Source organism: Cricetulus griseus, chromosome 5 (genome assembly GCF_003668045.3).
Source record: "Cricetulus griseus strain 17A/GY chromosome 5, alternate assembly CriGri-PICRH-1.0, whole genome shotgun sequence".
In the NCBI taxonomy this organism is placed as follows: Eukaryota; Metazoa; Chordata; class Mammalia; order Rodentia; family Cricetidae; genus Cricetulus; species Cricetulus griseus.
The window spans coordinates 34,762,254-34,775,394 of NC_048598.1; the positions used below are offsets into that span (position 1 = coordinate 34,762,254).

At 45.0% G+C, this 13,141-nt stretch overlaps 1 protein-coding gene across 2 annotated transcripts; it reads left to right on the forward strand.

The window, feature by feature from the left end:
- The first annotated feature begins 520 nt into the window (after positions 1-520).
- On the forward strand, positions 521-10,351 carry Tex35 (testis expressed 35). 2 transcript variants are annotated; one of them, XM_027418099.1, is made up of 9 exons: positions 521-559; positions 1,225-1,275; positions 1,866-1,934; positions 3,313-3,369; positions 4,022-4,081; positions 9,114-9,178; positions 9,368-9,557; positions 9,901-9,944; positions 10,241-10,301. In XM_027418099.1, the coding sequence occupies exons 1-9, from the start codon at positions 521-523 to the stop codon at positions 10,299-10,301; spliced, it is 636 nt and encodes a 211-aa protein (XP_027273900.1). The 2 variants fall into 2 exon arrangements, with proteins under 2 accessions (XP_027273900.1, XP_035301854.1); XM_035445963.1 differs by lacking the exon at positions 9,901-9,944 and having other exon boundaries at positions 10,241-10,351.
- Positions 10,352-13,141: the final 2,790 nt, after the last annotated feature.

The window sequence follows — 13,141 nt, forward strand, 5'->3', positions numbered from 1 at the left end:
CACACACACACATCTTCTTGTCTTAAGCACTATTCAATATTCCTTCTTGCTCCAACCCTCCTCTAATGAGAAAAAAAAAAAAGAGCCAAGAGAAGAGATGGGGTAAAGGTGGATATGTGGGTTACATTAGTGAAGAAATGGGTGCCAAGGAGAAGCCAGGCATCCTGGACAGCTTCTCCTGGTCAGCAGGTGAGGCCTCCTGTATCAGGAGCCAAGACCTGGCTTCTACCAAGGTGTGTCTGTGCTTCCGAATGACCGGCTGAGGTCCCCAGCAGCCCCAGGCTTAAGGCCTTATAACCGGTAAGAACCTTTGGTCTCATGGGCAACAGCAGGCAGACCCAAAGCTGGTGACTCCAGGCCAACATATGAGTGCTTGCATTGTGACCTCAGCTGTTCCGCATACAAAGAGGTGGTCACCCTACCATTGCCTAAGCCTGTAAGTTGCATAGGAAGGTGGCTCAGTCCCAGGGGGCTGTTGTGGGGAGGTTGGGAAGGTGAAGAACGCCCTGGCTATTCCATCATGTCGGTCAAGAGGGCAGACCTGAGGAAAACCAACCTGGTAAAGGAAGAATATTGCCAGGCATTGTGGGGCCTCTGTGAGCTCCTGCCAAGTGGATTCAGGGCAGAGGGGATATTGGAAATGACCCTGCGAACCTTCCAATGTTCTTTCTGTGTTCAGACCACATAGCAGCCCTCAGCCTGGACTGGGTGGAAATTGGTGCCTGGCCTTGGAGTGGGAAGGACAGGGTCTGTGACAACTCTGTGTAAGACCCAGTGCTCTTCACGACAACTCACAGTCCAGAACCCAGCCAAGGCCTGTATCTAACTGGCCCATCTAAGGTTCAAAATAACCTCAATAGATTGTTGGGCCCACTTTATAGATGAGGAAATGGAGGCCCTGGCACTAAGTAACATGTCCACATTAGTATGGCCAAAAGAGAAGACAGCTGATGCTAGAGCCTGGGTCATTCTTGAAACAACCTCTCTGGCTTCCTAAAAGTTGTCCAAAGTAGCTTTCTCTGTCTGCTGGACAGACACATGTATGCTCATTAGAAACAGATAACATGGCCAGAAACAGACACCATGGTGGGACCACGTGAGCCTGAACTCAACTGCTGTTCACAGAGTGGTTGCTGGGGTCCTCTTGCAAGCACTAGCTAATATTCTCCCCTAATCCTGACATGCGGCCAACTACACTGTTACCTTCTCTCTCTCTCTCTGCAGAAAAAGAACTACAAGGCAGTTAGCTTGGAACTGAAGCCAGAGCTGACACAAGTAAGAAGTTTTGAAGTTATGACAGCAGCCAGGTCTGAGATCCATGGGGAAGTAATTGGAGAAAAGGGTCATTTCCTATTCTTGGTGACTAGAACCTATCCTAGGTCCTGGGGGACATAAGAAAAAATGAGTTCTTTGTCTTCATAGACAAATCAGACTGTGACTAATCAGAACATAAAGAACATAGAATGCTGGCTGTGTCACCTGTTACATGGAGAAGGGAGATGAGGAGAGGCATGGGTGGCTGGTTTAGGGTTGGGAAAAGCCTCTCCTGAGCACGAGCCCAAGGCCTAGATGCTGGCAGAGCAGAGTCTGAGGAAGAACGTTCTAGATGGAGGGAAGAAGCAGCCTGAGGTGGGAATGAGCCTGGCTGTGCAAGGGGACCCACTGAGACAGGAGAAGTGTGGAACACACGGAACCCAGAGAGCAAAGAAAAGGGCAGAGGGGACTTCTGCACAGGCAGGGCCACTGACTTGTCTTTGTGCCCTGTCTCCAGGGAGAGACAGAACTCAGGGTGGGCTCTCTAGCCCCTGCAACCCCACCCACACATACCATTTCCAGTGCTTCTGTGTTTCTGTTTCAATCCACAGATATATGATTATAAAGGATTTAAACCAGAAGGGCTACCTATCAAAAAAGGGATGACACAGGAGCTGAAGGTCAGTGTTTGGGCCCAGGTGGCTTGGGAACAGATCACTTGTGAAGGGGTGGCCCATCAGCTAATTTCTGAGTGTTGGTACCTACTGGCACCTACCACGGGGGAGGCTTTACTAATCCTGGTCTTATATTTTTAACCTGTTACTTTGATTTATCTAGAAGTTGCAAAGAATTAGGTATAATGAATTCTAGTACATATTTCACCCAGATTCCTTAAATGCTGGCAATTTATCACTGTCACTTTAGTCTCAGTTTCTGTCTCCTTTACACACACACACACACACACACACACACACACACACACACACACACACTCACTCACATACACATACACACAGAAAGAGAGAGAGGAGAGAGGCCATCATATCTATAGGCCCCCAAACCTTTAATTCAAGCAATCTGGGATTAAAAATATGTGATAAAGCATTATAGATATTTTTCCATCACTTCTGAAACAAGACAGCAAAGCCATCCTTTGCATAGCATTTGCATGTGAATTGTAAGTGATCCAGGGATGGATGGCTTCTTGCATATGGGAGAGAGTGCATAGGATGCAGGGGATGTCAGCACTGGCAAATTTGGATATCTTCAGGGTTCCTGAAACCAATTCCTCTCAGATAATGAGGAGCTGCTGTGGCTACTTCCTAGTCTACCCTTTCTGGATAATGGGTGGGCATCCTGCTTGTATCCTGCTTGTATCTCCCTTTCCTGAACTTTTCCCTTGACCTTCATCACAGAGGGTCCTGAAACCAATCCTCCTTGGATACCCACAATGACCGACTCCATACACTCTCTGAACCATTTGAGAATTAAGTTTACCCAAATATTTAACATGTACCTCCTAAAAACAAGCACCTTCTCTTATGGTGCGTGTGTGTGTGTGTGTGTGTGTGTGTGTGTGTGTGTGTGTGTGTGTGTGTGTGTGTGTACACGCACATGTCATGCCTGCAGAGGCCAGGAGAGAGCATCATATACCCATGCAGTTGGAGTTAGAAGCAGTTATGAGTCTCCAGATGTTAATGTTGGGAATGGAACTCCAGAAGAGCAGCAAGCATTCCTAACAGTTAAGACATCTCCAGCCCCATCAAATCTCTTTAGGGTGGGCTACTTTTTCAACATTTATCTTGTTAGACACTGAAAGTTTTGAGGATTTATTTTACTGATGGACCCTTACTTTCTACTTATCTGCCTTTCCTAGATTTAGGATTGGGGATCTTAGGCAAGCCTTCCAAAGCTATGCTCCTTTCGGGGTGTCTCCTCCTCAGGTCTCCAACATCTTAACACTACCCTTTCCTTCTATTTGGAAGAGTGCCAAGGGCCTGTTCTTGTTGACTGTGAAGAGATGCTGCCATTGTGTTTCTCTCACATTTATTTCCTCAGAATGAACTTAGGCAGGTGAGAGAAGAACTCAAGGAAAAAATGGAAGAGATAAAGCAGGTAACACATACGGCTTCAGCTAGAGGGGAAAAGCAAAGCTCTGAGGAAAATGCAATTGCTAACTCTGACTAGTAAAGGAAATAAGGAGTTGCAGGAGAAAAGCTACATCCTAACTCACACCTGGTCTCCTCCAGTGTGTGAGTCCTGGACAGCATAAAACATTAATTTCTTACTCCTTCCATGCCTAAGCCCATTTTTCAAGCAATTAAGAATTCCCTAATGTGTTAAGGTTAGGGGTGATGCCAAACTCAGCAATCAAAGTGAAGAGGGGCTGATCAGGAATTTGATGTCACAGATCAACTGTATCCTCCTTATGCATCTCCCCAGAGGAAGCTGCACAGAAAGAACTCTCTTGTTTCTAGGATACAATCATGTATAGTTCACTTAGGGAACAGGGGACTAAGCAAGTAGGAGCCACTGAAGCATAATGTGAGCTCCACATGTCAATGCTGTTGATAGAAATGACTTGGTGGTGGTACCTGCACCCTAGACCTGTCATAGACTTCTTGGGGAGAAAGTGGTTTATGCAGAGTATTATTTGTCTGTTCCCAAAATCCAGCTCCACCCTTTACTCAAATGCCAAGAAGATCCTGTGACTGGCTCCAGTAACACACTTTATGCCTTGTTAAACCATGCTTTTCTTCCCCATTAGATAAAGGATATCATGGACAAAGACTTTGATAAGCTTCATGAATTTGTAGAAATTATGAAGGTAAGCTTCCCCAGTATTCCTTCCGTGGGTCACATGGGAAATGATGGAAGAGATGCCAGGCCTCTGCCCTGAGGTACCTGTAACCTACTAGACAGACTTGAAGGCTAAGACGCAGGCTGGCTGTTAATTAAGGGTTTAGAAGTGGAAGTGGGAGCTAGGAAAGAAGTCCTTAGAGAAATCCAGGCCTAAGGCTTGATGACTGTGTTGGAGCTTGATATGAATGTAGCTGCAAGCCCAGCATGGTTCCCTTTTGACTCATCAAACAAGGATAATTCAGACCACAGAGCAATGGTTTGCAAACATTAGTCTGTTTCAGAATGACTTGTAACAAGAGCCCCAGGTTCACATTCAGATAGGGCCTGAGTTTCTCCCCCTCCCCCAGTAGAAGCTTGAGAATCACTGATGTAGATGCATAAGCAGGCAAAAGGCAATGGCTAGAATATTTTCAAGAGTTCTAAGGGACACTTAGATTGCCAGGTAATTAAAATTCATTATAAAGGCACAGTCATCAAATCAGGGTGGTTAATAATAAGCAAAGAACTGGAGAGATGTAAGTACATAACCCTGCGATGGCTGCTTTGCCAGGGATGGATGCCTGAGACAACCCTAGGAGCATACTAAACATCCACACACCCAGATTCCATACAGACCAAAGACTGAATAAAAACTTCAAGGTAGAATTGCTTAAGTGCTCCAAATGATTTTAAAATGTATATATGTATTTATATATGTATATGCATGTATTGAGATAGTCTTCGTAGCACATGCTGGTCTCCAACTTTTGCTTACTCCACACACACACACACACACACACACACACACACACACACACACCTGCCCCTAAGTGCTCGGATTGCAGCACATGTCCCACATTTGGGTTCTTCACAAGTGATCTGGATGTGTGATCTTTGATGCAAACCAGGTCCTAAACACTTAAACACACCCATCAACCTCAGCTGCAGCTACAAGTTGGAACGAGATCAGAGAAGTCTGTCATACTTCCCTTTAGACCTAGGCTCTCCTCAGAACCGCTAAACCAGAATCTTTAAGGGTGAGGGCCCAGCGCCAGTAACTTTTAAACTTCCCTATGGGATTCTAATGGACACTTAAGGCTGAGAACGGTATTTCCATAGAGTTTTAAATATGATAAAGGTGATTTGTTTTGGTGGCACTAAGGATTGGATCCTGGGTCTCACATTATGAGGCACTGAGTGGGATCCATCCCTGTGGTAAAAGGTGATTTTTAAATGTCAGTGAAAAGGGTTACCTAACGATACAAGAACATTGTTCAACTCTGTGAGAAAAAACCAGTTCATTAGCTCTGTAAGCTGAAGTGGCCTATAACATGAATTTGAAAAATTAAAACCAGTAAGGAAAAGTCAAAATGGCAAAATATTGATTATTTGCCTATATAAACATTAAAAAATTATGGTGGAAAAATACCATATGCAGAATTTAAAAGCAATTTGAGGAAATAGTTTTCCATAAATGTGGTAAGGGACAAAGGCTAAGCCGTAAGATATAGCTCTCAATAGAGGAATCTAAAATGGCTGAAAGACACATAAGAAAGTGTTCAACATCCTTAGCCATCAGGGAAATGCAAATCAAAACAACTCTGAGATACCATCTTACTCCTGTCAGAATGGCTAAAATCAAAAATACCAATGACAGTTTATGCTGGAGAGGATGCAGAGAAAGAGGAACACTCCTCCACTGCTAGTGGGAGTGCCAACTTGTACAGCCACTTTGGAAATCAGTATGGTGACTCCTCAAGAAAATGAGAATGACTCTACCACAAGATCCAGCAATTCCACTCCTAGGCATATAACCAAAAGAAGCACATTCATACAACAAGGACATCTGTTTAACCATGTTCATAGCAGCATTATTTGTAATAGCCAGAAACTGGAAGCAACCTAGATGCCCCTCAACTGAAGAATGGATAGAGAAAATGTGGTACATTTACACAATGGAGTACTACTCAGCAGGAAAAAAACAATGGAATCTTGAAATTTGCAGGGAAATGGATGGAACTCGAAGAAACCATTCTGAGCGAGGTAACCCAATCACAAAAAGACAAACATGGTATGTACTCACTCATATGTGGACCTGCTTTATGATACATAATAGTGACCATGCTTTATCAGAGCTGTTTTTAATGATGTTGCTCAGAATGGTTTCCTTCCAGATGATGATCGAGAAGCTAATTTAAAAAAAAAATGGTGCCAGGTACCACAAGAGTAACAGAACTGTGCTGTTTTCTGGGATTTTGCCTTTTACTTTATTTTTTTTTAAATGGAGAGTGCTGGATGTCTCTACAATTTTGTTCAAATGACTGCAGAACCTGGAAAAGCTGTTGCTGCTATTGATGCATAACATACTGCCATTATTGGTCTATATATATATATATATATATAATTTGAATTTTTGGAATCTTTAGCTGTGCTGTCAACTAAGGAAAAAAGTATCCCAGTTTACCGTGTTGAGTTGGCATTGTACAGAAATTAACTGCCATATTGGTCTAGAAATGTTGTACAGGGGTAACGCACTGTATTAAATATGTAAGGTCTTTTCTACGTGGGTTTAATTACAAAAACTAATAAAGTATTCTCTGAATAAAAAAAAGATAAAAGATATAGCTCTCACAAAAAAAAAAAAAAAAAAAAAAACAGGAAATAAATGAGAAAAAGGGCAAGGGCATGATGAGACAATCCAGAGAGAACAAAGACACAGAGCACAAACAACTTTACTTTCACAGTGTAACTATGCAACTAAATAACACAGAGTTGGGGCCGGAGAGATGGCCGAGCAGGTCAGAGTGTGTGCTGCTCCTGCAGTGGACCGCAGCTTAGTTCCCAGTGTGGGTACTGGGCTCACACCTGCCTATAACTCCAGCTCCAGGGGATCTAACGTCTCTGTCCTTGGGAGGCATCTGGACTCATGTGCACAAACCCAGGCACACACAGCATCTACAAAAGATCACTATGTAATGTATCTGTCACACAAATAAGCAACATTTGGATTAATGAGAATAAACTACTGATAAGAGTACTAATTCATACAAAACTGGAATGTTAGAAAAACAGCCATTCTTACTATTTATCCCATGAGAATATTAAAATCCCAGCATGAGTATGTATAAACCATTTTAATTTCAGAATTATTTATAATAGCGAACATCTGAGAACAATCACATTTTGCAATAATAGAGCAATAACTAAATTATGGTTTATCCATACGTTAACATTAGGGTTTATTAAAGGCAATGCTTATAAAGAATGCTTAATGTAAATATATAGAAAAAAGATTGAAAAAGGAATATACCAAGCAGGCAAATAGCAACCTTGTGAGGGAGGTAAGAATATTCATTTTAAAAATATTCTCCTGTTTCATCCTTTTTTTTTTTTGCAAAGGACATGTGCTATTTCTGTATTAACATGCAAACACCATAAGCGTTTTATTAGTGGCCACTCTGGATATGGAAGGGCACAAAGAAAGCTATTTCAGGCAGGGAACAGCTTGGGCACAGCAGGAGGATGACTGTGTTTCCCAGTCAGGGGGGAGACCAGCCATGGAGTGGGGTCATCTGGGGGAAACTGAGAAATAAAAAACTGCGTGGGCACAGAGTGGACACTGATGGGACTTTAGAAACAGCTGACAAGCTGGGACTTGACTCTATAAGCAGCAAGAAGTCTCTGGAGGTTCTTAAAGAACACACAAGGCGCAGCTGCTGGCAAGGTGGCCTGGGAGGTGCAGAGCAGGTGGGGCCGGCCTGGAGTTGCTGCCAGCTGTGATAGAGAGAGGAGAGCTGCAGAAGGGTGCAGGGAAGAGGGGAGGAGTTGAATGAGATGCAGTGGTTCCTGGCGACAGATTCGGGATAAATGGAGTGAGTCTTAAGTGAGTGTTCACGGTGACACCAGAGTGTCCATCTGGATGGGACAAGGGATTGGGGAAACTGGCAAGCATAGTGGGAAAGCGGAAGGGGAGGTTGGGCAAGATTTGTAAGAGGAAAGGACACTGGTGTGTTTGACCTTCAGGAGATTTTAATGCTATCCCCGTGTATAATAACGTTCACAAACACTCACACAGCTATCTTTGGAAACCGTCCTCTCCCTCCAGCGGAGTGATTGCTTTGTCAGCTGTCTGAATCAGATTAAACGGATTCAGAATCTTTCTGTGTTAGAAACACTTTGACTGGAGTAAATTATTTTTATATTTTATGACAACCAGTCCACACTCAGATCTGTTCATAATGAAAACTGTCAGTTACAACTGCTGCACCCTTAGGATTTCTTCATTTCCACCATTTCTATCCAGCCTTTCCCAGGTCAAATAATAAATGAGCTGTGTTGTTTTAGCTACTGTCTTCTATTTCACTTTTATGATTGGTTTCCATTGTTTTAAATTAGTGTGTGTGCGCACGCACGGGCATCCATGTATGTGTTGGGGTGTGTGGCCAGAAGCATTGGATGCCCTGGAGCTGGAGTTACAGGCTATGTGTGAGCTGCCTGATGTGGGTGCTGGGAACCAAACTCAGGTCCGCTGCAAGAGCAATGTGTTCTCTTAAGCACTCAGTCATGTATCCAGATTCATTTTACGGTATTTCGCTTCTTTCGTCTATCTACTAGAACTGTATTGTCACGCGCGCGCGCGCGCGCGCGCGCGCGCACACACATACACACACACACACACACACACACACACACACACACACGTAGAAACACTGGAGTCAAAGAGTCTTTAAAGTTCCATATTTTCTTAGCTGCACTGTTTCATAGGCATCGACTCAAAGCCTCATACCTGAGGTCAGGCAGAAGAGCGCACCTAGAGGCCATGGTAAGTCTAAGCCTCTGCCTGTGCTCTTGTCTCATCATGGAAATGGGGGCGGAAGGTGACTGTCAGGGACATGCCCCATCCACTTCAGGCTAGTGAGGATTCTTTAAGTATGACACAGAAGAGTCTGCAGAGAGAGGGGAAGGAGGGAGCCCCAAGCTCTTCAGAAGGGGTTCTAGTCTTGGGTTCTTTCTTGAAGGAAATGCAGAAGGATATGGATGAAAAGATGGATGTTTTAATAAATATACAGAAGAACAACAAGCTGTAAGTGTCACCCTCCTCCCTAAGGACTTCTCCCTCCACTTTGCTCAGCACCCTGGGGTTCAGAGAATGCCCTCCTCAAGGAATTGTCTTGGCTCTACCCTTACAATGGCTGGAAGTCAGGGTCTTTCATGCACCTGTGCACTGGTAGAAACAGTCTCCCCAAATCTCTGCCCCCTCCTGACCCACCAGTCCCCCTCCAAAACAACCAAAGGAACAGCAGGAACTCGGGCAGATAGGAAAGATGGACAAAGATCCTCAGTTCAGATTCAAGAAAATGGAAGAGCCTGATGGAGCACCATTGACTGGTGACAAGATGATGATGTCACAAAAAACAAAGAATAATCTACTGGATTCCTCTCATGCATGTCAGAGTTGCTGCGTAAGTGAATTCCTGCCCACCTTCAGCACTGGCTTGAGAGCCCTGGGCTGCTCCTGCCCTGAGTCCCGCAGAGCTCAAACTTTAAAGGGCTAGCCTCACCCTATTGGCGGCCCCTGGATGAATCCCTTAGTCTAGAAACCTCCCTTAGCTGCCCTGCCTTCTAGGCTGTGGGAAGTCTTAAAGCCACAGTTGTGCAGCCAACCCTTGGATGTGCCTTCTCCCGAGTTCTGCTCAGTCACTCTGTCCTTTCCTATAGCAAAGCCTGATGAGGTACCCAGCAGGCTGGCCAACCTGGACCAGGGGGAAAAAATGACCTTTCTTGTGCCGTTTCTGTCCTCTACAGGAGAAATGTTTGTTGTGTGCCCTAAAGACCAACTGCCATAAGGGGTAGGTAGATCCATACGAGAAGGGCCTTTCAGTTGGATGTCTTGTTATCCCCAAAAGAGTGTGCTTCAGCTTCCTTTTGCAGTGAGCCCCATCTGTGGTTGTACAGGGAATAGGGACTGTGAGTGGACTTTGCCCCCAGCGTAACCACTCAGGCATAGAGGATGTGGCACCAGGAAAACGGATTTGGGTGGCCAAGCCTTAGGGTGCTGTCCACAGGCTCCCTTGGTGGGGAGGGTATGCCTTCAGCTGCAGCCTCAGCCCGGCCCCAGGTCCCCCACATTTCTCCCACCTACCAGGAAACCTTCACACCACGCCTGGGCGCGCTTTTCACCTTTGTCATCTGGAGCTGCTTTCTGATTTATCTGTACTTCAACCCCGACGAGATGGAATATGTGCTTCCGACTTAGCACACACGGAGCCCACCAGCAGCTCTGACCCATCCTCTCTGGAAACTGCACAGCAGGGTCTTCCATCTTCTTAAACATCCCATGCCCACCCCGTCCAAGCTTCCACTGGAGATTAAAAACTACCATTGACACTCCAGAGGTTGTCACCGTTTTGAGTACCAGCCCAACATTTGGGTGCCCAACCAGTACTTTTTGCTGTTGTTGTTGTTCTAAATCACTATATTTCAGACCCCAATCCCTCTTGCTTTCCTTGTTGGCTAGTGGGACATTCTAACTGAGTGACCTCAGTCTTGTCGCTCCACTCCACTGCCCCCCACACACACACAAAAATAAAAACAAACAAAAACCAGGTCAGAGCCCCAAGATGCCCTGGAGGTATGGAGCACCAGCCTGTGTAGACTCAAGACACGCGCCCTCTGCCCTACTGATCCCCCACATTCTGTGCTCCTGGATGTCATGGGTGACTCTGGCAACCTCTGAGTCTCAAGTCTGGCAGTACTGCACTGTTCCCCTCTAAGGTCTTATCACCAAGTAGAGTAGTGAGCTTCTTGGGCTCTGAAGAGGTTCACCTGCTTTTTGCCTTTGAGGATTTCCTCCCACCCTTCTCCCTCCTTCTCCTTCTCTCCCTCCCTCTAACCAGCCCCCTACACTCCAAAGGAGCAATGTCTCTTCAAAGACCCTTTACAAATTGGAGATGAACTGGGCATGGTGATGCTTGTCTTTGATTACAACACCTGAGGAGCAGATCTCTATGAGTTCAAGGCCAGTGTGATCTATAAATCAAGTTCTAGGCCAGCCAGAGTGATGTAGTGAGAACCTGCCTAAAACAAACAAACAAAAAGCCCACAAACAACAACAAAAACAAATTAGAGATTAACCGGTTACCACCAGCCTGTCCTATGCCCACCTCACGTCCCTAAGTGAGGCAAGCTTGAAACGAGAGAGAAGAAATGTAGAAAAAACAGTATTGTAATGACCACCCCACCACTGTGTGTGACTCTCTGGTTTTGGTCTGACAAGTCTCTGTAGTCACTGAACACCAATTCTTCCATCATTTTGTTGGCTGCTTCCACTTTTAGACAATTTAATCAGTCAAGTTTGTAACAGTTACAATGCAAATGCATTTAGTGCTTCAGATACACATCTTAAAACAAAAGCCAAAACACAACTTGGGCTTTGTTATTCCAGGAAGTTTGTAGTTTTAAAGGAGAGATGGTAAACATATTCTGTAAGCATCGGAGCTGTGATAGAAAGGAATTCTGGCAGTCAGGAGCCAAGGAATACCACAAAGCATAGCAGCCCACAGCCCAGCTCAGTTGTTCCCACCCACTCTGCTCAGGTGTGTGTCGCCCCTCCCCCCTCCTGAGTTTAACAACTCTGCAATGCTAGTAGAAGGTTTCTCTCTGGGTTCCAGCAAAAAGTTCTCTCCCAAACCTCATTCAAGAGATGTATTGGAAGAATCTAGGAAGATGGCCTCCTCTGCTGTGGTGGAAAACACAACTCCCAACTGAACAGGCACAGGACTTATATAGGGCTTCTTAGAGGTGGAGTTTTTCCAGGGTGGAGATTTCAGGGTGGGAGTTGGTTGGATTTTAATCCCTGACCTTGGACAAGCTCGGAGATTGGCAGGATTTCATGCTCAGGGATTGGCTGGTTTCATGTTCAGGCATTGCTGGGTTTTCCTGCTTAGGGGTTGGTTGGTTTTTGTACTGAGCTTGTCAGTGTGTTTCTTTGCCTCTGTTTTCAGGGCCAAAGTATGTTTCTTTCACTGGCCCTTTTTTAACCTTTTGGCTCTTGTTTCAAGGCCAGGGTGTGTTTCTTTGTCTGGCCCTTTTACTCTACATACGCCACATAATATATATTCTAGAGCATCTATAATTAAGTAGAGTAACCAAACATGAGGCAAACAGGAAACAGATGGGCTAGCCCTGTCCATGATTCTATCTCCACCATTAACAGACTACTACAAATGGAATGACTTGAAGCAAGAAGAAATGTGTCTTGCTTTGCTAATGACAAAGTGTCAGAGGACTTACATTACTGCTGGAGGCTTTGTGGGAGAATCTGTCCTTGCCTTTCCCAGCCTCAATGGCTGCCTCCATTTCTTAGCCAGTGCCCGCCTCCCTCCCTCAAACCATCTACAGCTGGGTATGGTCTGTCTCAAGTTGTATCATGGCAACGTGTCTCACCTTTCCTTCCTTCGGCTTTCTCTAAGACTTTTGTGATTACATTGAGCCCACTTAGATAACCTAGAATGTTCTCATTATAGTCGGTGATTAGCCACATAATGTAACTGAAGACTAAAACTTGGGTGTCTTTGGAAAGGCATACTCTGCTTACCATTGTGTCATCTCAGACTCTACCCCTGCCAAACGACCAAGCCCACAAACATTTTTGGAATGATGTGATGTTATTTAGGGTGATGGTTTTCAATCAGGCCCACAAACTCCATCACTACCCTTTCACTAAAGGAATCTAATCATTCTCCCCTTGTGGGATAGATGTAGTAACTAATAACAGAACAAGGTAGAAACCATGCAGGTTACTTCGGAGATACAGTGGCTTCCTTCCACCTTGCTGCCTTGGGAAGCTAGCTGCCATGCTTTGAGGCCGCTGAAACTGTCCTTGGCAAGGGACTGAAGCCCCAAGAGCTATCTAACATACCATGTGAGAAGTAGGTCTCAGAGTGGGAATTTTGCTCAGTTGATTTATTAGACAACATGCAGAAAGGACACAGATCCTCAGTGCTGCATAAAACTGCCCCAGTCTGCCACTCCAATCTCTTTTAGA

Excerpts from the sequence above, each read along its gene's own strand:
- Tex35 (XM_035445963.1), top strand. The coding sequence starts at position 521 with ATGTCGGTCAAGAGGGCAGACCTGAGGAAAACCAACCTG. Across the intron at positions 4,082-9,113 it reads AATTTGTAGAAATTATGAAG|GAAATGCAGAAGGATATGGA; the intron begins GTAAGCTTCCCC and ends TCTTTCTTGAAG. Across the intron at positions 9,179-9,367 it reads ATACAGAAGAACAACAAGCT|TCCCCCTCCAAAACAACCAA; the intron begins GTAAGTGTCACC and ends CTGACCCACCAG.